At 43.3% G+C, this 26,243-nt stretch overlaps 1 protein-coding gene across 1 annotated transcript in view; it reads right to left on the bottom strand.

Moving 5' to 3' along the window:
- DLEC1 (DLEC1 cilia and flagella associated protein) overlaps nt 1–26,243 on the bottom strand; it is a 40,438-nt gene that overhangs the window by 5,906 nt on the left and 8,289 nt on the right. Inside the window, exons 12-34 of the mRNA XM_051612772.1 lie at nt 24,998–25,090; nt 23,849–23,939; nt 22,773–22,935; nt 20,439–20,631; nt 18,469–18,527; nt 17,841–18,015; nt 17,019–17,112; nt 16,657–16,787; nt 16,195–16,353; nt 14,324–14,463; nt 13,921–14,074; nt 12,190–12,300; nt 10,604–10,734; nt 9,461–9,640; nt 8,921–8,988; nt 7,606–7,757; nt 6,960–7,063; nt 5,514–5,584; nt 4,464–4,681; nt 3,325–3,459; nt 1,291–1,410; nt 442–536; nt 280–364 (exon numbers count right to left, since the gene is read on the bottom strand). Coding sequence (XP_051468732.1) covers nt 280–364; nt 442–536; nt 1,291–1,410; nt 3,325–3,459; nt 4,464–4,681; nt 5,514–5,584; nt 6,960–7,063; nt 7,606–7,757; nt 8,921–8,988; nt 9,461–9,640; nt 10,604–10,734; nt 12,190–12,300; nt 13,921–14,074; nt 14,324–14,463; nt 16,195–16,353; nt 16,657–16,787; nt 17,019–17,112; nt 17,841–18,015; nt 18,469–18,527; nt 20,439–20,631; nt 22,773–22,935; nt 23,849–23,939; nt 24,998–25,090 — 2,922 coding nt within the window. The remainder of the gene's footprint in view (nt 1–279; nt 365–441; nt 537–1,290; nt 1,411–3,324; nt 3,460–4,463; nt 4,682–5,513; nt 5,585–6,959; nt 7,064–7,605; nt 7,758–8,920; nt 8,989–9,460; nt 9,641–10,603; nt 10,735–12,189; nt 12,301–13,920; nt 14,075–14,323; nt 14,464–16,194; nt 16,354–16,656; nt 16,788–17,018; nt 17,113–17,840; nt 18,016–18,468; nt 18,528–20,438; nt 20,632–22,772; nt 22,936–23,848; nt 23,940–24,997; nt 25,091–26,243) is intronic.

Genomic DNA, 26,243 nt, shown 5'->3' with positions numbered 1-26,243 from the left:
TATAAACAGTCCCTCCCCAGCTTTCCTGGAGCCCCTTCAGATATTGGGAAGCTGCTCTAAGGTCTCCCAGAAGCCTCCTCTTCTCCAGGCTGAACAGCCCCAACTCTCTCAGCCTGTCAAAGTACAAGTACAAAATAGTCCTTTTGGTTTACCTGTCTTGTTATGTGCAATATAGAACATTGCAATGTGGGGATAAAGATGCATTTTAAAAACCATGTACCCACAGCTTTGAGTCCTTACAGCAGCAGAGCAGTAAATACTGGTGTGTCAAATACTCACTCCTGACAGAGGCTGAGCTGGTATGAGATCACTTGCCACGCAATGAAACACCATCCCTCTCTCATGATCCACGTCTACTTCTAACCTGGGTGGAAAGAACCAGAGCTGGTCAGAGTCCTGCTGGTGGTGCCAGTGAGGCAGTGTCAGGGTGGGGGTACCTACAGTGCCCGCTTGACTGATGCCTCCAGGCGTACCCGGAGCGGGGCAGCTCCGTGGCCGTGGCTGCGACGCACCTTGTTGGGCACTGTCTGTGCAGGCTGGCAGCACCAGGGGGACAGAAGGGAGATACAAAATGAGAGCACTCAAACTTGAAACCTTCCTTTTAGCCAAAACTGATTCTGCTTAACAACTTATTGCCTGCTTGTAAGGCATGACAGCCACGGGCAAGCAGCAGGAAAAGCTAAGCAGCGACTGAACTCCGGGTGGCAGGGGTTAATACAGACACTCGTGTTCCTTCCTCCAGGAGTCAGGAACATTGGGGATGTTTTTATTAACTATTCTATTACCCTTCATTCATTATACTTTGTCCCTTTGCAATGATTCCCATCAGAGAATGGCAGAGCAATGAACAAAACAGTCTTCAAGCCTCACACTAGCCTGTGAGCTGCACTTGCAGGTGGTGAAGAGGAAGCTTCCCAGCGCAGAGATCTGCTGTCCCAGTTCACACAGGAAGGCAGATGCAGAGCCAGGAACACGCAGCTCAGCAGTCCTGAGGCTCAGTCTCATTGTTATCTCTTGTTATCAACAAAACCTGATGTTGTGATAGTGTTTCAAACCCTGGGCTTTTGTCTGGGCCCTGCTGCACCAGGCAATGCAAGAAGATGGTGACATTCCCACCCCCAGAACACTTCCAAGCTAAAAGGCAAATGCAACAAATGAACAACCCTCATTAAGGAAGGATGCCCAGGGCTGTTTGTACAGGCTGGCCAGGGACACAGCAGCCCATGCATAAACCACACGAAGGGAAGGGATTGTTTTCTAGTCATCTTTAGCCTGGCTGTGACAGGTTACCTTGTTTAGGTTCATGAAACCCAGCACAAACCCTTCACATCGCACTTCAGGCACGGCCTCTGGCAGGACGCCTGGGGTGAAGGACATGCAAACGGAGATGCTGCCACCTCCTGGAACTACCTGCAGCCGAGAGACAACCGTGTGTCAGCGCCGGGAGCTGCCCGGCCTTGCACAGGCACCCTCAGCTCCAACCGAGCTGCAGAAGCAGCCTGAAGCCTCCTGGGGATGAGCACCGCTCGGGCCTGCACTGAAATGACAACATGTGACAACGAAACGGACTGAATTGTCCCAGCTGCAAACATCGGAGCAGCCACCCTTCAGCAACAGCAGAGTTTGAGCACAGACACAGGCCAACTCCCTGAGTGCACACACATGCCCATGTACCTGTTTGTTTCCAAATACACCCAGTTCTGCCCACTCACTCTCCATGGCTAACTCAGATGATTCTCCCACAACTGACAGCACTACCAAGAAATATTTTTGAAGAGTTCCAGATATGAATTTAGAGTATTTTACAGCTCAGTTTGCTCTTGAGCATTTTTTATAATTTGTTTTTTTTTTTTACTTTCACATGACAGCAGGGGATCTCATCAAATGTAGCTACCATGGATTTTGTGGGATTTACAAGTTGAACAGATTCTGCTCCCTTGAGGTGCAGTGTGCATGCTGTGCTTAAATCCAGCTACTGCTGCAGGAACATGCAGATTATGATTCAGTTCTGCTTTTGCTGCAGAAAAACCTTTGTCACCTCCCTACACAGCCAGTTCATGTCTGTCTGAGTTTGCAGGCTCAGAGGGCACCTGGTGTGCACTGCTTTTGGGCTAGTGCTGTGCAGACACAGGCTACCTCGTTTCATCTGGTCACAAGATGAGATGTTTGTCTTGCTGGACCTATGCTCAGAGGAAGCAAAATGAGCTCAGCTCTCCTTGCACTGTGTTCCCCTGCTCAGAGGGGTGAGGAGCACGAGGAAGCTCTGCATCTGGTCTAGCAGGGCCAGGGCAGAGTTGGTAAGCTCTGGTATGTTTTACAATGCTGCAGGGCCTGTGCATTGTGGTGTCAGAGAGCTTGTTGCTCAGACATGGACTTAAGCCAGGTCTGGGCAGCTGTGCTGCACAATCCCTGAGCCAAAACACCTTCCTGGAGCAATCATAGAAACATGGAGAACATTTCTGCAGAGGAGTACCTGAATGACTCCATAGGCATCAGCTCCATTCCACGTGGGCAGAGCTGGCTGCTGGCTGAACTGGACAGAGGCCATTTCCACAATGAGGCACTTGTTTATCTGAGCTATCTCAGCCCCAGTTCCCCCAGAGCTGACTGCAGCTGCATTGCTTGGAGATGCCATTTCTGCAATTACTTCTTTTAAGTAATCTTTAGCTCATTCTAACTTGTAACTGAAGCCCTTTGGCAAAAAGGAACCAAAAGAACCAAAACTGACAGGCTGATGTTTTGGCCACCCTGTCACTTGTAGTTAGATCTCTCCAGTGGTGTCCTTGCTTCATCCTGTTCCCAAGGAACTGTGACACTATGGCCCCTACCTGCCCAGCTACTGTGGAAGTACTGTGGGTTACAACTGTTTATCCAAGAGCTGTCTACAGACCACCTCTTTCCCAGCAGCCTGCTTTCCAACTCTGCTTCCCAACTCCACACACTCTAGAACTCCACAGCTACTCAGCAAGTCTGTACCCCAGTTAAAAGACACACTTCCAAAGCTTCAGGCTGGCTGCCTCCCACCTAAAGCCACACATTTCACCCAGGCAACCCAAGGGAGAATACCAGATATGCCACTCTAGAGAGCCTAGTACAAGTGAACACTTCATTCCAGCCATCAGTTAACTGCTCAAATGTAGTAGGACACTTTCTGTTGACTTTGCCAACTCTTTTCACGGTCATTTTCAAGATGTCAAAGCCTCTCAACCTACTGTTCCACTCTTCAGTAATTTCTACCCCAAACCAAAGCTACTTTGTCCTCTGTGTCCTCTGTCCTGCAGAAAATATGCTAAATCTAAGCACAAAGAAAATGTAAGAGCTTACTATCTGTCTCGGAGTGATGGAGTAGGGGTTGTCTGCAGGAACCCCTTCATGAGGTCGGATGAGTACAGAAACAATGTCCTCTGTTGTAGGTTCTTGAGTGAGGATTTCCTTCTCTTTGCTGTCAGAGGCTGGAGACTGCAGGGACACAAGGGTGGGGAATGGTTAAAACTGTTAGGCTGCCAGGGAGGAATGCAAGTGAAGTGTACAGGGAACTGCTGCTCCAGCCAGCAAGTATGACCAACTCCAGCTTCTTTCTTTCTGGCACGAAAGCTGGACACGTGGATGTGTCCTGTACATTAATTTTTTCATTGCATAGGTTTGCTGTCCTGAAACTGCTCCTGAAATTCTTGGAAAATGTGCATGCTGGGGTCCAGTTCTACCAAGAGAAGCCCTCAACCCTAACATCTCTGGCCCATCATACAAACCAGCACTTCAGGGCAATGAAGTTCCCTTGTTGCACAAGAAAGGTTAAAGGTGTATTCAAACCAACTATGCCCTCTGAGCTACAGCAGAGAAAATGTAAATTTTATTATCTTTTCTGTAAGCCTTTTGCCAGAGAAATATACATATCCTGTGTGATACCTTCTCCCTGTCACTCCCAGCCTTCCAAGACAGTAAATTGCCATATTTTAATCAAACTTCAGGTGTGATAGATGTTACCATATTCTAACAGAGCAAAAGAAACAATCTAACTCTAGCACTGGGATAAATAACCCCACATGATCTGCTGCAACTGGAACTCCACAGGTGATAGGTTGTGCTCTCTGACTGCAGCAGAGATTGATTCCATAAAGCACCCGTGAGAAAAGTACAGTCAACTGAAGGAATTTTAGTTATCCTAACATGTCCACATAAAAATGGCATTAGTTGGTCAATGATGGTATTTTTTAAAGTATCTGATCAGCTTTTTAACAATTTGAAGACAAGGAGAAGCTAAGGAGATATTTGGAAGCTGCTGATCCCAACAGCCATTTATTTACCCATGTTTTGCCTTCTTGACTGGGAGAGGAGCTGACATTTCTTTTAGCAAACCAGCTCTTGGTTACAAGTTGGTTGGTGTGTTATTTTTTGCAACCTTTCATGCCAAGAAACCCATCCTGTGTCTCAGCAGCAGTATCAAAAGCAGACTCAGAGCTGACCTCATCTGTGGTTTGGGAAGCTGGATCAATGCTCCCACGGGGAATGGCAGTTTGCTCCAACTTTGACATAACCTCTGACTCCAAGGTGCTACCAGTTGATGCAGCCTCATTTTCAGCCCTGTCCTTAAGAGGAAAAGGGTCTCCAAAGAACATCAAGAAGTCCACCAGCTTGTTATCATCTTGGTCTTCGTTGTAAACTTCCAAGTCCAGGCGGATGTCTGAATTGAAAAGGAGAAAGGAGAATTGCTTCTGGTTACTGAGAAGACTCATGGTTTAGTTGGTGCTGGAGAACCAGAACATCCAGTCATGGATTTGTGTCTAGCAACTGGATTTGTATTAAAGCACCTCTTAAGCTTTCCATGTTTGCTGTAAACTGAAATTATTTAAGACCATGTGTGCTATGCTCTTATTATAGCCTGGCCACTCTCTGCATCCTCAACTATACTTTTAATAACCTTATAATAAATGATGAGTATTTTGTTTGTTTAAGCAAATGTGTTTGGTGGCAGGAAAAAAAAAAGAAAAAAGGTGATGACCTTTGCAGAGCTGAAAATCTCACTCAGGAGATAAAAAGACTAAACACAGAAGTACCAGATGATGCCACTATGAAGCAAGTAGCACATCTGATTGACTGGGGTTAGTGCTGTGAGAGATCTACAAAAACAGGATGGAAAATCATTTCAGTGAGTGAAAGCCCAGACACATCAGGAGAGGATGGGCTGTTTCATTGAGTCAGTTACATTCTACCACCCTCTGGCTGGAGCTCACCTGCTTTCCTGTTACAGAAATCCAACTAGTATTCACAGCAGTAATGCTATAATGATAAGTTCTACCATGCATATAAAGACCTGACAACATATACTATTGTTCTGTCCTAATTAAGTTCAAAACCAACTTAGACACTCTCTTATACACTATTATTAAAAAACCCCATCTTGATTATGAAACAAGTAGGCCAGTTAATTAACATGTTAATGGGTTCTTCTGCTCTTATTATCATAAGGAGAACAACTCAGGTGTTGATGTTTGCTGTACAAAAGTCATTCTTACCAAAGGGAGTGGGATTGTTGAGCCTGACATTTCGGAAGACAGGAGACCCTCCAGAGACATGAGTGCCAAACCTGAGGGAGGGAAACTTGCTGTCAGTGCATGCAGAAAATATAAGTGAATATCTGAAATTACTAAAGATTTGTTTAAAAGTTGAAATATATCTGGCTGCACTGGCTGTCAGGTAAAACATGGCCTATCCTGCGAAGTACAATATTGCTTTATTTAATTAGTCTCTTTTTTCCAGTTTCCTTAGTTCATAGAATGATAGACTCATAGAATGGCTGAGGTTGGAAGGGACCTTCAAGATCATCAGGCTCCAACCTCCCTGCCATGAGCAGGGACACCTCCCATCAGACCAGGCTGCACAAGCCTCATCCAACCTGCCCTTGAACACCTCCAGGGAAGGGCTTCCACAACCTCCCTGGGCAACCTGTTCCAGCACCTTCCTACCTCATGGTGAAGAATTTCTTCCTGATGTCTCACCTAGATCTCCCCTCTTTCAGTTTAAAACCATTACCCCTTGTCCTATCACTGCCCTCTCTGGTGAAAAGCCCCTCCCCAGCTTTCCTGGAGCCCCTTCAGGTACTGGAAACCTAGTTGTCTCACATGTTTCAGGCTAAACATGTTAAGTTAGCTTTTATGAAACACTCTGGCAGTGGAAGCAAATGGCTACACAGAAGTGCAGTGACTTGTGTCAGACACAGGCTTCCAGGTGCAGAAGGCTTTTCTATGGTGCATAGCTAATCCCACGTTACAGAGCTGACACTGCAGAAGCTGCAGTAGTAGAGAGTGCTGATCCTTCTGTAGTCAGAAAGAAGCAGTCCTGCTGTGGGGCAGCTGGCTGAGTGTGTAGTGCCATGATCCCCATCAAGCAACCCTTACCCCTCACCCAGGTAGGCAGATGCAACTTGTTGTATGAGAGAACTTAACCTTTCTCCTGCCCCTTTTCACCTGAGGGCTGCATTTCTCCTGGTCCAGGTAAAGGGACAATGAGAAATGAGCTGTGGATGATGAGAACTGCCCCCATGTGCCAGTTTCCATCTCCTCAGAATCAGATCAGTCTGGCTGTTGGGGCTTTGAGAAACCTGGTCTAGTGGGAGGTGTCCCTGCCCATGCAGGGGGGTTGGAACTACATGATGTTTAAAGTCCCTTCCAACTCAACCATTCTGTGATGCTGTGATAAGATTCTATGGTCTGGGTGAACTCCTGTGGCTGCAAGCCCAGAACAGTGATTGCTGGTAAACCTGAGGAGGGCTTGTATGCAGAACCTTTTCTAATGACAGTGGCAGAGACAAATGTGTTGGTGTTACAGAAGCAGATACTGTACTTTGACAGTCATTTTGCTGACCTCATTATATTCCATAAAGATGGGAACACCTGTGTATGTTGGCTATAATCCAGTGGTATTTAATTCTCTGATTTCTCTGGCAGTATTTTGCACTATACCTGATTATGGGTTGCTCTGCTTGTGGTCCCATCATCTGTAGGAAGATTGGGCAGCCTTTCACAGTCATTTGCATAGGAATTAATTTAGGTTGTAAGTCTCCCACCTATAAAAATGAAGTTTTGAATTTTAGGATCAAGATAAAACTTCAGTTCTCTGGATTACAAATGTCTGGTTTGAAACCTGAGTGGACTTTCAAATGTTTTTGACTGCTTTACTTTGACAGCATCTAATTCACATGGTAATGAAAGCTCTTCCCAGCAGGAGAAGGTAATACCTCATACTTCCATCAGCTTTCCTGTGGCTTTTCCATACAACACAGCATATTGTACTGGTAGAGCAGAGCAGTGCATTGGCCAGCTACCAAACAGAGTTTATAATTCAAAACTGCTCCAGTCATTTTCAAGGCTCATGAAAACCTTCCAAGGGATAAAAACATGTTATCCCAAAATAAAACCACACACTGTAAGAGCAAACAATTGTTCCTTACATGTCATTGGAGGTGGCAGCATAGCAATATCTACCCTGAATGTTTACAGAAGTCTGAATAAACTGAAAAAGTATTTTTAACAGAAAGGAATTTGGGAAATAGAATTGGTGTAAAAACTGCCATAGTGATACTTCATTAAAAACCAAGGCCCCGCCTACCTTACAGACAAGATCATCCCAGTACTGTCCCCACATGTTGTTGTAAGCTGTTATTTCTATGATTAGCTGCTGGAAAGCTTCCAGGGTTCCTGTAGAAGGTTGTACATGGAAAGCTACTCCCTTCCCATGAGACAACACTGCTGCTGCAAACTCTGAAGGAGCACAACAAAGAAGCATTGGATGAATTCTGAGGAAATGGAACAAAGTTAAGTCTTTCAAAGAATATATAGGAGCATATTTTTAGCTGGTGTTAATCAGCCTAACCTCACTGGCTTCAGAAAAACCTGGGATAATTTACACAATCCACATTTATAGCACTTTACCCAAGTTCTCTTCTGCAATGGGTCTCACTCTGGTTTTTGAGAGTTCTTTGCAGAGATTATTCATAGGACTCCCTTCCAACAACCTGATCCAGGACACTTTGGCATATGCAAGGCACTAATTGGTTACATGAAAACACACCCTTAATTTGAGAAAAATAAGCTGGAATTTTTTTGTTAACTGGTTATAATTTTATTAGCAGCTGCCTGTTTACCCCTGTGTGTCCTTCACCACAATGAATGAATTACAAAGAGCAAAGCCTCTCCACATTCCAAGTCACCTGGCCTTCTACATCAATAAGCTGCATGAAATGTGTCAGAACAGCATTTTTCCAATCTCAAGCACCAATCCAACAGCTGAAAAATCTCTGTCTTTGTAACAGATACCAAACACTATGGCAAGGTACCAATATGTCCAAGTTTTATTTTGAATACAGCAAACACATCCACACTTTATAGCATTTCATTCCTATTTCCCCCTTCCCTGGGTCTCTTGTGGCTCCAAACATTATTTTTCAGGGCAATGCATCAGAAATGACAGATGGGCTGTGCCGTGGTTTTCCACAGTGGAGAAGGTATATAAAAAGGCTTTGAGGGAGAAAATCCTGCTGCTATGGTGGTGGAAGACTATGTAGGAGGGAAAGAGCCAAACATGATGCACATCATCCATATTGTGTGGACTATATCACCAGAACCACCCATCTTTGTTTCAGACTGTTAGTTTCAAGAAAAAGAAGAGGGAAAAGAAAAAGAAAGGGAAGAGGAGAGAGAAAAAAGAAGCAGTAGGGGGAAGAGAGGGATCAACATTATGCTTATGCAATGTGGGCTTTCAAACTCAAGAATGAACAGAGGAACTGAGTCATTTAATGGTGTAGACTTAGCCAGATACTTCAAGAATGAAATGATGTTCCTGACTGCCACATTTAATGCTGAATATGGCAGTCAGTTGGCTTTTGTCCTCTCTCCACTGCAGGGATTAACAGCTGTTCTCATACCTGCCTCTGTTTTCCTGGCTGCATGCTTTGGGGTGGGCCCTCTTCTTTTCACCAGGTAGCTTGAGGAGCTTGAAAATATAAAATTAAAAAATCACCAGGACATTTCTATGAAACGAGCAGGACTCTGTTAAAGTAACAGATCTACCTGACTCCTAAATTAGTAGTCATCATAACTTAAAGAAGGACTGCTTACAGAGCATTCTTTAAAAATAACATCCTTAAGAGTGAATCAGCTTGAGAGATGTAAGACTCTGTGTGCAATCTAACACAACAGAGCCTTGCCTGGTGTCAACCAGCTTATGTCCATTGGCAACAACAGCATTTTGCCATTTACAGCAGCTAAATCTCCCATCCTTGGTGCTGCAGGAAACCTCACCAGCAGGTTTCATTACCACAATCAGAGCAAGAGCTTAAAAACCCCCTCAAGTGCACTGCAGAAAGTCTGTCTTGTGACAGAGGCAATAGCACTCTGTCCTGATTCCAGCTTTAATCCAGACTTCAATTAGTATTTGAGTCATTATGCAGAAAAGTAAGACTTACAGGCAGATTCCTTGTTCTGGACTAAGTGAAGAGCCAGTAAAATACTCAGCTTCTAGTTTGAATGGAGCACTGATTCCAGTGTGGTTGGTAAGAAGCAGCTGACGCTTTACTACGTCTTTGAATGGAACTTCAGACCCAAAATCCAGCAGAAGATCACACGGGCTTTGTTGCCTTTCATCACTGTCAGAAAAAGGTACATTTGTAGGAAACCATTAGCCTTCATTTTCTTATGGCACAGATATTTCACTAGATTTTAAAGTGGGCAATTTGCAAGATGGTTGTGATGACATCAGCATTTACTGCTTCTCAGTTTTTCACTCCTACCCGTATAAGGAATTATTATTTGGCAACCTACCAAATTAATGGCATTTTTACTTAGATAAAAAGATAAGATAATATTTTGGAATAAGCATATTCCAAAAGAGACTAATCATGCTACATATCAGAAAACTAAACTAAACTATGTATCAGTCAGATATACCAAGTCCAAGAGGAGCATATTGCTCTTTCTTTAAGATCACGTCTCATCGTGCAACAACAAAAACTTAATGGTCCAAAATACAGGTTCTTGGGTAAAATTCTGTAATTTGAAAGTACCATCTAAGAGTTGAACCTGCACATTTTTGCCATTCCAGAAAATAGCTGTTAATCACAAACATGTGAGGCACTACAGAGGTCCCCCATTTTGGCTGCCAGGGAGAAAAGTAATTTTTCAAGCCCTCTATATACAAAAATGTCAAGGCAAGAAGTGCCAGGAGCACCATGGGGAACAGACACATCAACATGTGTTTCACTAATGCACAGTTATCTTTACACCAATTTTTGTTATTCTTGAATGAATGGTTTGACAGTTGTTAATTTATTTCAGCTAAAGAATGCTGGGAGGGGGCAGTGTTCTTCTCCACTCTTCTCATGGGCTTATGAAGATGGGGAACTTGGCTAGGGTGTAAACCCAGGGCTTTTTCTTCACATAAGCACCTTCAGTGAGTTATCCCAGCACATTTTACTGTCCTTGCTGCCTACAGCAGGAGGAAGAATGAAGTTTACACAGATAAGTGGCTTTCTCCCCCTCCCCTCTTGATTGTGTTTTTGTTTTGGGAAGAAGTAGTTTTTGCTCAGTTCAGGGGTAAACCCTTGATTTACCTGGCAACCCCACTGTCACAAGGCACTGAGTAGGTGACATGCAGTCCTTTCACTTCTCCAGAAATGCCCAGAAAGAGGGGTTCACCCATGTCTTCTATGCTACAGGAAAGGACAAGTTCCTTCAGCTCACCCTGAAAGGAGAAGAGTCCAGTTTCCTTGTGAACGAAGCAAGCATCACAGAGGAAAGGCAGCCTCATTAAGAAATTAACTTAGAAAACATGTATAAACCTCACTGAACTAAGACCAGGACTACAACAGAATCTTGAAAAGTGTCACTGAATTGTTGCATGCCCTGCCAGGACTGGATCTCCTTAGAATGCAGCACCAAAGTAAAAATTGGTGGTGATTTCTTGGCTTTGCATCTGCATCAGTCTGTAAGACTTAAACTGCTCCATTAGTGACTTTTGGCACATTTTCACACTGTACTGCAAGTGTTGAAGCTCTAAGCACTAATCACTTGTAGTTAAGCTTAAATAATCTTCCGAACCCAAGATTTTATTTCTACCTGGCTTTAAAGGAGGACTTGAAGGAGAAAATACATGGTCCAGTCACACCAGTACTGTGGCTACTGCAACACTACAATCCTTTTAGGCCTTACCATACACAAAGCAGTTCCTCCTGCATAAAGAACAGACTGGGATTCAGCTCCAGATTCAGACTTCTAAATATAACTCCCCAAATGTGAGCCCTTGAGTTAAAAGGTGAACTTTTAATATGAGCTCTAAATCTCCACTGGCTCATTAAGGGTACCTGGGCACCTAGCTCACCTACAGTGCAGACAACCTTTCTTGTAGGTGGCTCTGATGACATTCAGATCCCCAGACACGTGCAAACAGGCCCTTTCAGATGCTCAGCATGTCCTGTTGAGCTTCCAGCTTCCATGAAGAAAGGTCAAGTTTACAGAGCTCAAGTATCTTGTGCCATATCTGCCAGACATACACAGGTATCTAAGATCTGCTAGGGCATCTCTGCTAGTACTGAACACCTACTTTTAAGGGAATAAATGAAACTTGGGTCTCCAGTGGCTGTAATGTGAACTTATACACCACACTTCCCTGAAACTCCTTTATTTAGTTGCATTAAATCAGCTATTTGAATGCCCCTATAAAGTCTATGGCTGAATTCCTGAAGCTTGTAAACTTTGCAGGCTACAACCTATTTTGCAGGCTCTCAGTTCCATCAGCCTCTTTTAAGTTTTTAAATATCAAAATCTCATGAGCCCAGGTGCATTCAGAAAACAAAATGTGTAATATATGTGCCAGGCTGGTCCATTTCATCAAGGGATAATCTGAAGTGAGGATCTGTATGCTCCAAGAAGAGTGATAAGCATTCAGAGTAACTGAATAAGCACTCAAGAAAGAAAGAAAACAAGAGCAGTTGAGAAACAAAGAGGCAGGGTAGAAAATTGCACACCATGTGGACTGTTTGAATGCTTGCCTTCAGCTATGGTGCCTCTAAAGCAAAGCAATGTCAGAGATACTCTTCAGAAAAAAAGAGCATTAAAAATCCTTCTTTTTGCCAGATGGAGATGAGATGAGAATGCCAGTGTTGCTTTTTGATTAAATTGTGTCAGTTTTCCAACTTACCACAAGGTTAGCTGACAGCTCTATGCAGAATTCTTTTTCTTCATTTGGGCCTAAGGTGCCACTGGCTGGGGAGACAGTGATGGAGCAGAAAGATGCCTGACTTCCAAGGAGCTGCCAAACAGAAAGGACAGACATTCACCTACCTCTGCTTCTTTCAGATTTTCTCTTCTGATCAAGGAGGACTATAAAACCAGTTATTCTCAGGTTTAGGACACTTTTGGGTAACAACACATACAGTTTGAAGAAGCTTGCTTTACAGTTCCCCCATGGTTGATAAGATCCTCTTGCCTACATTCATTCCAAATTACTTCAGGTGCCCAACTGAGGCATCTGGGCTGGGAACACAGTCAGTTTTGTCCCTCTTGCAGTCACAAATCTTTCCAGGATTAAGTAAACATTCATCTGATATTGCAGCAGGATCCTACAGGTGCCACCTCTCTCTCCACTGGCTACACAGGTGGCCTACACAGACAATCCTGGTGTTGGCACCTTCCCTAATTCATGGAGTCATAGAATAGTTTGGGTTGGAAGGGACCATTAAAAGTAATAGTCCAACCCCTCTGTGATGACCAGGGACACTTTCCACTAGACCAGGTTGCTCAGAGCTCTATCCAACCTGGCCTTGAACAACTACAGGGATGGGACATCTCTGACCTATCTGGACAACCTGTGCCAGTGCTCTACCACTATCATTGTAAAAAATTCTCTTCCTTGTATCTTGTTTAAATCTACCCTTGATTGACTAAATGCACATGGCATTAATCCAGGGGTTCAACTCACACACAAAAATCAGATACCATGTATAATGCTGTGGGGGCATCCCTCTTGGGCTCCAGATGTTCCAAAATATCTTCCCATAGTTCCTATATCATCCACATGCTCAGTTAGGATTCCTTGGGCCTCTAAGAACATCTCAGATGGCAATGGATGCTTTTATGGAGGCAACTGAGATGAACCATGGGTGTTAGATTAGATCTGAATGACCAAGCACTGACAGTAGAATCTAGCTTACAGATTAATTAACCTAATTGTATGCACAGTGAGCATCAACACTACCATTGGAGTCAACAGCCACCCAGTTGGTATGTGCCAGAGAGCATTCTGCAGACCAAAGCAGGTGCCCATTTTAGGGAGAGCTGAGTACTTCTCTGGACTCCACTGACTGTCCAGATGGGATAGGATTCAGTTGTCTGAACACAGGCACAGAGGGTAGCCAAGCCCCACAAAGCTGGTGTGACTGGATTTACAGGAGACCACACCTGCCTGGAGGTGAAGAAGAAAATTCTACAGGGCCTACAACAACACTAGACATGTATCTTCTAGTGACTGACTTCCTGCTCAGACTTCACTGAAAAGGGAGTTCAGATCACAGCTTACATATTGACATTAAATTTACAGGTCCTAATCTGTCAGCTGAATCCCACCCAGAATGTTAATTTTAAGCAAAATTTAGACACAATTCAAATCACCATTGCTTCTTTGCTCTGCTGAATGAAATGCAATCCCTAAACTCATGGTACTTTGTTAGCACTCTGGTAGTTTCCATCCTGTTTCCCCTAACATCTCTGCCTACCCATTCTCCAAGGGATGATTCACCAACAGTAAGAGCATATTAACATCATCTGCTAGGTAATCTTTGCATAAAAGTTGGTCTCAGGAGTAGCTGGTACTTTGATAGAAATTACAGTTTCCACCTCTACTCTATTGCTCAGCCATTAGAGGCCCATTTACCTTTCCCCATAGGTATTTTGTTGGCAGCAGTGTCTGATTAAAAAGTTTGCTGGTTGCTTTAACAGGAACTCCAGCATAAATTTCAGGGAACAGTAGATGACTAGATACCAGGCATGCTTTGGGGGTCTGGACTTCAACAAAAACAGGAAGATGACTGAAAATAAACACACAGATGGTCTATTGTTAGCATGAATGAAATGTGCTAGACATACAACAGCTGGAAAGAATGAAGCTTATGTTTATCTAGCAATATTATTGATTAGATAGTTCCTTGATAGGTTACACAACCTCACCCTGACTTTCTAGAACGTGCTTTTTGTTTTAGGAGATAAAGCTACCTAAAGTGAAAATCATGTGTGAATCTCAAGACAAAACAAAGCAGAAGGCCACTTTTCCCCCTTACCTCCCTTCTCCATTTTCCACCTCTAGTTGTAATACTGTTTGGAGACGCTGGCAGAGCATGGATGTGAACTCAACTGACACAGTGCACGTACCCAAAGGAGGCATTTCTCCAGCAGATGGATGAATGGTAAAGGGAGATACCTAGGAGAGAGGAAACACACATTTCTTTGATGCCTGCAAAGCAAGAGTAAAATGCTGAAACCACCCGGTCTGATTAGGACTTGCATGTACTTAGTTTTAACTCAGAAATGTCCTTTCTTTCTGGCCCTGGAATTCAAGGGCAGGTTGGATGGGGCTCAGAACAACCTGATCTAGTGGGAGGTGTCCCTGCCCATGCAGGAGGGTTGGAACTAGATGACTTTAAGGTCCCTTCCAACCCAAACTATTGTATGAGTCTATGATTTCAGTAAGCACAGTGCTAGCTTTGTGAAAGCCTGGCTAGACAAGGAGGCAGGACTTTGCTTCTATGGGGACAGCTAATAAAGAAGCAACGATTGTCTCCTGGCAAGTGGAGGGGCTGAGCAGCAGCTATGCAAGGTGCCACAAACTGGGGATAATCCTGGACAGAAGGTCAAGAAAGAAGGCATGGACAAGTGGAATCAGAAAGAGTACCAGTGTGGGGTGGGGGCTGGAGAGGGAAAGGAAAGGGAAAGGGAAAGGAGCAGCTCTTATGCAGGAGAAATGGAGCACTTGATCTGTGATCTTCACTGGGATATAAAAGGGCTCTGGGATAATAAATTCAAGAGATGAAGTCTAACATCTCTCTGGGAATTGTTGGGAATGGCAGGGAATAAAGGAGTAACAGTGAGAAGGAAGGGCTGGAGGACTTGTACCATCAGCATTCACCCGAAGTTGGTGAGGTATCTACATGATACACAGAAAAGAAAACAAAGCTCAAGAACTCATGGGGATACAGCACAACTTCTCACAGGCTTCCACCTCCTCGTGGTCAATCAAAAGTTCCTGCTTAACAAGATCCTCCTTGGATTGTAAACCTGACAGTCTGTCCAGAAAAAACAGAACATCTGAACAGCATTTAGACCACTTTTGCCATTAAACAAGTGAACTCAATTATTCACATGGGTAATTACATAAAGAGCCCTACAGGCAGAATTTGGCCTTTTATTGCAACAAAAAGCTCTTACCCAGAATCTGGATTTCTTCCCTCCCCTTCAACACATGACACCAAGGAGAAATCTAGCTACAAAGCCCAATCTGTGCCACAAACAATCACAATAAACAATTTTTTATTTATTTTTTTTTTAATTTTAGGAATATGTGATGGTCTGCAGCTCTCACTCAATTCTTTGCCACCAGTATTACTCCAAGGTGCTTGAGTTACTTGATATGAAATGCTGAAGTCAAAGACTGGATTGGACTGCATTTAACACATCACAGTCTATTTCATACTGAACAACAGTTTTAGTTTTCATTGTGGTCAAAAGTCATTTTGGTAGACACCCAAAATATTTTAAATGTTTTTAAAATGTTTTAAAGGTATGGTTTTAAGCCAAAAGACCAAACTTAGTGGGTGCTGAGATGCTGATGTGGGTGTGTGAGAGGAGTGTTTAACAGCCTCAGTTCTGATAAAGTCTTTCCCCCTTATTCAGATCATCATCAGATGAAATTACTGTCATCCAAGGGATGACAGTCTCTCTGGATCAGGCTGACAAAGGATTTCTAATAAACAGAGAAAAACTGCAACAAAACATCTAATCTCAAAAGAACTTGTGAGCTTCTAGAACCATGCAGAACCAGTTTCTTAAGTCACAGAAATTAACATATTTTGTCTCTGGAATGAATATTACAACTCCTAAGCATGAGGAAGAAACAGCTAAAGAGAGAGCATAGCCAGCTACAGCAGTGACTTACCTCTTCATTCCTTTCAGCCAGACAAGCTGGGCTTTCTTGCATTCTCCATCGTGCTGGCAGCTGACACAGATTTCTAATCTCAAAGGTTGTTAACACACTCTCACCCTGCTTAATCAAACCTAACCAGAGTGATGGGAGATCAATACAAAGAAGTGGACCCTAGGACACCAGAAAACAGATGTCAGAATGGACACTTCTGCCAAAACTGCCTAATTAAGAAGCATACATTAGCTAAGATTAATACTCAATTTCACAGAGAACAGCAGAAAGCAAATGCATTGCATGTAATACAGTAAAAATCTTACTGTCATGGGACTTTGATTCAATAGTTACTAGACAGCAAAAATACCTCCTGTTTGTAGCTGCTTTACATTTGTCAGGCCTTTAAGAGGCAAAAAGGTTTGTATGGACAGTAGCCAGGCCCCATGGCTAGTCATCCTGCAACACTGAACTGTACCTTACCTTAAAAGCAGCCTCAACATGCAGCACAACTGGCTCTGGACTGTGTTCAATTTTACACTGCACGTTATGGTTGATGCACCCAGGTTTGCTTCCAGTAATTAGCAGTTCAAATTCACAGCATTTATTCATATCTAGAAAAAAAAAAATTAAGGGTCCTGTCTCACCCTTTTGCAAAGAAACCACGTGCTGCAGGCCTGTTATTGAAGCTCCTAAAACCAAATGAAGTCTGCTGGCTGCAGTGGGCTGGGGTCAGGTCTTGTTTTGCAGCTTGTGTTCCAGTGCTCTGGAACTTTTCCCTTCCACTCTTACCAATTTAAATATTTCTGTCATTAACTGATGCTTGCAAGTCACAGAAACTTTACCTATGATGCCAGAATGAGGTTCAACTTCCATGATGTCATGGGCTATGATTTTCTCCCATGTGTACTTAATCGATGATTTGCTGTTATTCCACATCTAAACCAATTAAAAACAATGAGATAATTAAGGCACTTTAAGCTTCCACAGCAACAAGGCAATTTGCTGAGGGTACTGATGCACTGCAAAATCCACTACTTTGCAACCTCTCACCATCTCCTGATCACCACTAAACATTATGACCTACTAATATACCTTGAATCTAGCTACAACCTGCTGTACTGTCACCTGGATCTTGAGATAAACTGAGCACAGGAGGAGTGGAAAGGCCCAGGACTTCATCTAACCTCTGACTTGAGCAGTCTTAACCCCAGTGCCATGCACTGACTACTATTATTTTGATGACACTGCTGTGTCCTCCCTTTCCTTTCTCCTTGTGATGGAAAACAAGGACAAGAAGTGGGATTCACCTGACTGAATTTCAGGTCTCTGCTGACCTCATCTCCTAAGATTCCCTTTACTGAACACAAAGCCAAATCGAGAATACCTGGAGCAATTCCTCTGACCTGTCTTAGCCTATAGAATGAAATGAATCACCCCCTGGATGCTGCAAAAAGAGATTTTTGAGGCAGGTAGCTCAGATGTGGGATCTATGCTGAAAGCACTAGATTTAGTCAGATTAAACAAGCACTGTATTTAACACAGTGGCTCTATAAAATATTTAAGGAAAAAGAAAACAACATGGGTTGTCTGATATCTCCTAATAACACCTATGACATCTAGTGACACAGTAACAGTGATAACTGTGAAGTCAAAAGCAAACAAACCTTAAAAGTTTTTCTGACATTTACACCAATAAAGTTTTCTCCAGGGATAATAATGGCATATGGTTCCAGAAGAAGCTGAACTGGTTCTGTTGATCCTTTAACTTCTATTTCCAATGTTATTACATCCTCTGCTTTGTATTCTGGGATGTTTTGAAGCACCCTCTCTTCTGCTAAACTTTAGGAGCAAATACAGTGGAATTATTAAGCATTTTAAGCTGGTGTTTAAACTGGATCCCATCTTTTAATTGCCAGATCAAAACTGAAAAACATCAAAACCTTCTCAACTACAGACTGCCCTTGTGCAGTTTGCTCAGGCTGGGGACAGTTAAAAACTGGGTAAATTACAGTAGTTCTTTCATGTACTATAGTTGTCCCAGTCTGCTCATGAACAAGTCTGTAAGTCATAGACTGCTGCAACAAACAGTAATAACAGGAAAACCTGCTGGAAATCTCAGCAGAAAGCCTGGGAAATGAACAAACAAAATGACAGTGTTATCTTTGTACCACAATTAGTTGTGCAGATAACATCCTTCATAATTGTCAGTCCATCATCACCAGAAAGCTGAAGAATCCCAGTAACTTCATGTAATAGCATAGCCAAACTGGGAAATACTGTTTCCAGGCTTACCAAGGTGATTCTGGGATGTCCCTCAGTACCATCTGAATCACATTGTGGTAACTCTTCAGCTACACAGATGAAGAAGGAGAGAATTTAAATGTCAAGTAATCAGTGATGTCAAAGATTAAAAAGGAGATGAAAAAGTAGTTTACATTTAAAGGATGAACGATCATCATTGGATGACGAACAATATTCAAACTCTAGAGTTACTAAAAGAAAACATGTTTGCAAAATATGAAGCCAGATTCTGATCTCATGGTGTATGGTTCCAAGAAAAATACTCATTCTTGACATGCCTGTTATTATTTCCCTAGTACATTGCATACTGCACCCAAGCATCTGCAAAAGGCTCCCCAGATTAAGATCAGTACTGCTGTACTAACTTCTGATTGCTTCAGGGTACTTAGCTTAATTGAGCTTCAACCTGATTTTGAGTAAGAAACACTGCTTGTCTGTCATGGGAAAGGAAGATGAATTCTGTATTCTAATGGGGGGAAAAAAGGAAACAGAGAAGCAAGACTTAAGTCCAAAGAGCTTTGCAAAAGATCAATTTGATTGTAGAGATATATTAATTTAAGTATATATGTTAATTCAGTATGTTTTTCTATTAACTAATTAAAGGATTTAACCCAGTTATTTTCTCTTCCATAATTATCTGAGGTATACCTATGTCTGTCAAGCACCACAGAAGGGGATACTCCCATTATTTGGCTTACTTTGGATTGAATTTCTTTAAATACAGTGAGCTAATGCTCCTTACTTACATGGACAGGGGAACAGAAACTAAGACAACAGTTCCTGGTACAGCTGCATTCACACATTGTTGCACCCCTCTTTTGCCCACAGCTGCAAACCACCATTTCCCTGCCAAACTTACCACTACCCCTTTAATTTACCCCACAGCTGTTCATAGGACCCATTTCAGCCCCTCAAAAGCTACAGTTGGAAACAGTTTAAATAATCAGTTTGCTAACCAAGCTTGTTCAGGCTGCAGCAGGTGTAGGGCACATCCCCAAAGCAGCTCACTCCAGCGGATGGGAAGAGAGCAGTCCCAAGGAAAAGGATTTGGGGGTGGGAGTAAATGAGAAGCTTGACATGAGTTACCAGTGTGAGCTGGAGCCTAGAGGACCAATTGTGTCCTGGATTGCATCAAAAGAAGTGTGGCCAGCAGGGCCAGGGAAGGGGATTCTGCCCCTCTGCTCTGCTCTGGTGAGACCCCACCTGGAGTGCTGTGTCCAGTTCTGGAGCCCTCAGCACAGCAAAGACATGGAGCTGTTGAAGAGGATCCTCTGCTATGGAAGACAGGCTGAAGGAGTTGGGGTTGTCCAGTCTGGAGAAGGCTTTGGGGAGACCTTAGAGGGCCTTCCAATACCTGAAGGGGCTACAGGAAAGCTGGGGAGGGGCAGTGATAGGACAAGGGGTAATGGTTCTAAACTGAAAGAGGAGAGATTTAGGTTAGACAGCAGGAAGAAATTCTTCACCATGAGGTAGGAAGGTGCTGGAATAGGTTGCCCAGGGAGTTTGTGGAAGCCCCATCCCTGGAGATGTTCAAGGGCAGGTTGGATGAGGCTTGTGCAGCCTGGTCTGGTGGGAGGTGTCCCTGCTAATAGTAGGGAGGTTGGAGCCTGGTGATCTTTAAGGTCCCTTCCAACCTTCACCACTCCATCATTGTGGAGGAGCTGGTAGTGGCCTGGGGGTGGTAACTTCACCAGCCAGCACAGCTGCAGCTACAAGGATCTGTCCACAGTTTCAGTGTAAAATGAATTGTGTCCAATCAGTACCAAAACTGACATGAGATCAGAAACTGTCCCATATTTTGCAGTCAAAACATGTTTTCTTTTAGTGACTTGAACACTGTTTATCCAAGCACATTACCAGCTAATTAAATTTAACTCAGAAAGCTGCACAGCAAGGATTTTATGACTTGCATAAAAATACACAGCTGGATTTTGTAGATAGGAAGGACTCACAAGCCATACCTCCTCTGGAAAGAAAGTGAGAATAAACTCATGATCAGCGTGGGGAAGCAGAACTCCCTGCTCAGGATTAAGGGAGAAGGCTGACTCTGTGTCTTGATCATATTTGAGCTCCACATAGTCTGCAGTTTCTTCTGGCATTAATGGTTTCAGATTAGGCTTTATTATCTGCCAGTAGAAAGGAAGTTCTACGTGGCTGCAAAGAGATCAAGAAACAGCAATAAGCTACAATTTAAAAAAAACAGACATTTTTGAATAAGATATTGGGAGAAAGTTTTCAGTTTCTTTTTCCATGTTGGGAATTCCTCTCCTTAAAAATTACAAGGATTACACTTCCCAATCTTTGTGAACTACAAAACTGATGAGGCAGCACAGGGTATATAAATTATACAGGGGACATGTGAACATATGGAAGTACATGATATAAATATGCAAGATAGGTTAACACTTTCCTGCTTTATTTAACTGGTCATGTAATGCAACTTCTAGGTATATCTGCAATTCTTCTTTCAATAATCTGGGATCAACAGGACCATTTCTGCTGATCCCAGTATATTTGCATTGGACCACTGCTGATGATCTACATAACATTCTGAATTTAATCCAAGTGCAAGCTGTGACTTTGAACACATCAACAAACCCAGTGGCTCCAGTTAAGATTGTAGCAATGGCTCTGTAATATTCTTTGTATTCCAGAAAGGTTGCTTAACTAAATTGCTTCAGCAGATGTGCATTCCGTGGAATGTGTTCATGGGTTTTAAAACCTTGCTCGTGCTGACCTCAAAACCTTTGCCTTACTAAGGGGAGGAAGGACACTGGAATTTCAAAGTCAGTATCAACGACATAAAACTGAAGTAGTACAATTTCTTGTATCATTTCCTACAGCAGTAGGAAGTTATCCCAGCTTTGTGTCATGCAAATGCTAACACCAGAGGTGCAGAGACTCCTGTCATGATTATCACACAGAGAAAACATGGAAATTGGCATAGTCACATCCTTCATCAGTTTACAGTACCCAGTTAATTGAATCACCCTTTCTGTACCCAAACAGCATTCTGTTCTGGCACTATGCATGTGTGGTTTCCAGGTCACAGAACAAACCTCCAGACACTGACAGCAGCAGGTAGCAATTTACATTAATGTATCTAAAACCAGCCCTGATCTCTTCAATGCTTGGATGGTTGGCAGCCTCCAGCTACTGGAGCCTGCATGTGTGCTTCCCTGATTGCCCAACTGATTTGGATCAAATTCAGGATGCCCTGTGTTCAGTACAATGTAACTGTACATGGGGACATGTTCCTTGACTTCAAACAGTTTATATTTAAATCTATTAGGACTCAATAGTAGGAACCATGTGGAAGTTTTAATACTAGCTAGTTACACTGGGCTCTAGTTTTAATCGGTGGAGTCCAGGAGGGGTTATGTCTTGTTCTATGGGAGATGTCTGTAGTCAGAATTGCATCCTTAGAAGCATCCTACCTGGATGTGACCAGCTCTGAGGCCTCCAACATTAAGAAGGCCATGGAGCTGTTGGAGCTAATCCAGAGGAGGCCATGAAGGTGATCAGAGGAGGAGACAGGCTGAGAGAGTTGAGGTGTTCAGCCTGGAGAAGAGAGGGCTCCAGGGAGACCTTAGAGCACCTTCCAGTGCCTGAAGGGGCTACAGGAAAGCTGGGGAGGGGCTTTTGACAAGAGCAGGACAAGGGGTAATGGCTTTAAACTGGAAGAGGGGAGATTTAGGTTAGATATTGGGAAGAAATTCTTTTGTGTGAGGGTGATGAGACACTGGAACAGGTTGCCCAGGGAAGCTGTGGAAGCCCCATCCCTGGAAGTGTTCAAGGCCAGGCTGGATGGGGCTTGGAGCAGCTTGGTCTAGTGGGAGGTGTCCCTGCTTGTGCAGAGAGGTTGGAACTAGATGATCTTTAAGGTCCCTTCCAACCCAAAACACTGTGATTTTATGATCTATTTCCCTGGTCTATGAAAGGAGAGTATAGGGTGCTTGGCTCAATTGCACAAGTAGACATTGCAGACATGTAAAGTTAGATAAATCTCATCTGGATGACCCTCTTAAATATTTCTTTCAACCAGAACCAAATGGTATGGCTAATGGTTGCCATAATGTCTGATCTATGTATAAAGTCCCTGCTCTTACAAGCACATCCTTGAACCTTAGTTACTAAACAATGGTGCAAAAGAGGCAAGGCTTCTGCACAAAGTTCATCAGGTGCATGAAGGTTTCTCCAGCTTGAGAGAGCATGGTGTCATAAATGAGATCCCTAACAGTATGTTCAGACTGCAGGCATCACTCACAGGCCATTGATCAATGGCAGCTACAGACCTGGAGTTCCTTATAACCAGTTTCTTCTCCTCTGTGGTGTGAGGGTTTTGGGGGTCAAAGCAGATGAGATGCTGTGCTGTTACATCAGTCACTTCACTGGGTTCAGGTTTGCCTTCTTCACCTGTGACAAACACAAGCTCCAGAGCTACCAGCTGTCCAAGCCCTTGAAGAAATGAGGGGGTATTACTGTTTACCATCTGGCTATTAACATTGTTCATATTACACATTAACAGCAAATGCCAGCAATGACCATTACTAATTATATCTGGTGCTTCCTCAAGTTTCAGAACTCCAGTGTGTTAATGGTACAATATTTTCCTGATGTTATATGTTCATCAACATACATCAGTAAAGATCTTATTCTCTTCATGCATTGAACAAATTGGGATCTCAGGGCCAGAACCTCAGCTCACTTAGATCAGCACTTTTTCACTGAAGTGAGCAGGGTGTTTGCAATGCTTGATAATGTGGCTCCCAGATGTTTTGAGCAGTATATTAAAATAAAAATAAGCAGCAAATGAACTATAAAAAAATTTCCAAAGGAAATACCTGTAATAAAGTGATTAAATAGGCTACAAGTCAAGTCTAATGTTCTAGCACTCATAAATACATTACAGGACAAACACTAACATTTACAAGAATTTCAACTAGTTTCATTAGCTAATTCAAAAACTGCCTATCTCACCTGAATACTCTACTCCAAGATGTGCCCCAAATTTTCTTCACTCCCAAACCTATTTCTGCCCTGTCAAAGCTGATGTTTTGTAACTAGTAATGTTTTCTTATTGATACAAAAGCCTAAGAAGTGAATTGCACCTGACTACAGGTGTTCTTTTGTGCTACTTGAAGATACTTTACATTTGGAGTTTTGGCTGAAGGGGGTTAGTAGCTCAGTGCTTTCTGAATCCCATGTATTTCATGCACTGGGATGGAATAGTAATAATAAAAAAGCTTAGCATTTAACACCAGCAGGGGACAAAGTCCTTGCTTAACCCAATGAGAGAAAATCTTACTATCACATCAAGCCATCAACCACCACTCACATTATTTGGTTATCTACAGTGTTAGAAACAAACCTGTGACCGTAACATCATTGACTTGGCAGTTGTCACAAACCACGGTGTATGTTTGTTGTGAGACTTCTGGACAAGAAGGGAAAAACACTACCTGAAAGAGAGAAGTGAAACAGCAATGTCTGTAACTGAATTCTCTCCAGGAAGTAATAAACTTCATAAATGTTCACTAAAGGACAGTTCTAGGCATCAGCAAAGAAATCCTACATTTACAAGAAACAAGACAGTGCCACATTCCCTTAAGACCAGGAAGAAAGAGGTGTTTTCTGGGTCACATGTGTGCATCTGGTGTCTTTGTAGGCACTGGAGATGTAGGCAGTCTGCTGGGTTAGTTGTGTGAATTGCACCCTCAGGATCAGATCTGCCCTCATGCAGTTACTGAGCAGCAGCCACTGCTGCCTCTCAACCTGCAGCAGTGTGAGCAGGACAGCTGCCCTGTGTGTGCCCCCCCTGAGCTCCACCTCCACCAAGACAGTCCAGCGGCCAAAACTTTGGCTGTGTAACATGTGCCACGGTTCTTCTGTCATCCATTATGACCTGCCCATGCTAAATCCACCTCCTCTTCCTCTCCCACATGTGCCTGGCCCTGCTGAACAAACGCACTCATGGAGACAGAACAGAGGAGAAATGATCCTCCTTTATCCACACCTGCCTGACCCATTCCTCTTATCAACAGCCAGGGGGTACTGGTAAAAGGATGGGCTGAAGTCTAGCCATACTCTCCATGTCACTCTTCCTCTCCTCACAGTGATGCTATAATAAACTGTGGCCCACATCAGAGGTAGTGGTGGCAACCAGTAATACACACCTCCTGCAGTTCAGAAAGGAAAAGGTTCTTGGAGTTAACACTCCAGCTGGAGTGAAGTAAGAACTCCTGTGTTCTCCAGTTCCTCTTTTCTCTAACAGGATTCTTTGCATGGGCAAAATCTGGCTGGTCTCTGAGTGGCTAAGCAAGACTTAAAAGTTGCAATGGAAAACTCTCCAGTGAGACTCAGAATTGCAGTCCTTCCAGCATAATTGCACAAAAGGATTTGAGCATTTTTGCTCACACAAACCCAGATTCTCAAGGTCCAGCCAGGATCTTCTACAATGATGTTACGTGCTAATATATGTGGTAAAGCACAAACACTTTCTGTAGTAGTCAGTACTAACCTCTACTGTTGTACTCTGCCCTGGAGCTAGCTCAAAAAAAGCAGGATGGATCCCAAAAGGATCTTGTATCACAAAACCAACAGTGGCAACAGCCTAAGGCATTAAAAAGAAAAAAGAGAAATATTAATAAACTACATTGATTAGGTTGTTGCTTTTATAACAGTTACCTAAAACAAACAGTATACATGAACACCACTGTCCTACCTCTTACTGTAATTTTTTCACATATCTCAAAAGTATGTGGCTTATGTATATGGCTTAATGAGAATAAATGCTCCATGCTTTAGAATTACCTTGGTGAAAGCAGGAGGGCAGGTGCTGTCTCCAAAGACAAATGATACTGTCAGAAGCCCTAACATTCCTGTTCACAGAAGAATGGCTATGCCTGAACACAGGAGCTCTGTTTCTCCATGCATATCATAGAATCATAGAATGGTTTGGGTTGGAAGGGAGATTAAAGATCATCTAGATCCAACCCACCTCCATGGGCAGGGACACCTCCCACTAGACCAGGTTGCTCCAAGCCCCATCCAACCTGGCCTTGAACACTTCCCTCCAGGGATGGGGCACCTACAGCTTCTCTGGGCAACCTATGCCAGTGTCTCACCACCCTCACACTAAAGAATTTCTTCCCAATGTCTAACCTAAATCTCCCCTCCTCCAGTTTTAATCCATTACCCCTTGTCCTCTACTACAAGCCTTTGTAAAAAGCCCCTCTCCAGCTTTCCTGTAGCCCCTTCAGAAGCAGGAAGGACTATATGAGGTCTCCCCAGAGCCTTGTCTTCTCCAGGCTGAATGTCTCATATGACTGTAAAGTGTTTCAGGAGGGACAACCTGGCACATCAGCTAGCCCATTAGCCTTTTCTCCAGCACATGAAATGCCCATCTACCAGCCACATCTTCTTTGTTCACAGCACTTAGACCCTGTTATGTGATGGAAAGCTAAAGACAGAGGGGTACTGGAGTGAACTGCTAGGGTCTACAGGTACAGCAAGGTAAGTGGTATCTTTGGTGGGAGGAGGGAGGAAATGAGCTCAAGCTATGCTAGAACTGATTGTATTTCTGTTTGCATTAAGGGTAAGGTTAAAGTTCAAGCCAGTGGTCCTCTCTCTGATCTGTGCCTGAGTTTACCTTACCACTAAGCAAGACAACTTCTTCCAGAGGCAAGCCAGAGCAGAAGCAGGAAGGAAAGACACCCAGGGAGATTGGTCTTCAGGATAAATGTGAATCCCTGAGTGAATGGGAA

This window comes from Apus apus, chromosome 2 (genome assembly GCF_020740795.1).
Source record: "Apus apus isolate bApuApu2 chromosome 2, bApuApu2.pri.cur, whole genome shotgun sequence".
Taxonomy (NCBI): domain Eukaryota; kingdom Metazoa; phylum Chordata; class Aves; order Apodiformes; family Apodidae; genus Apus; species Apus apus.
Note: the sequence above shows the minus strand (reverse complement) of the source record. Positions and strands in the feature narration are given on the sequence as shown.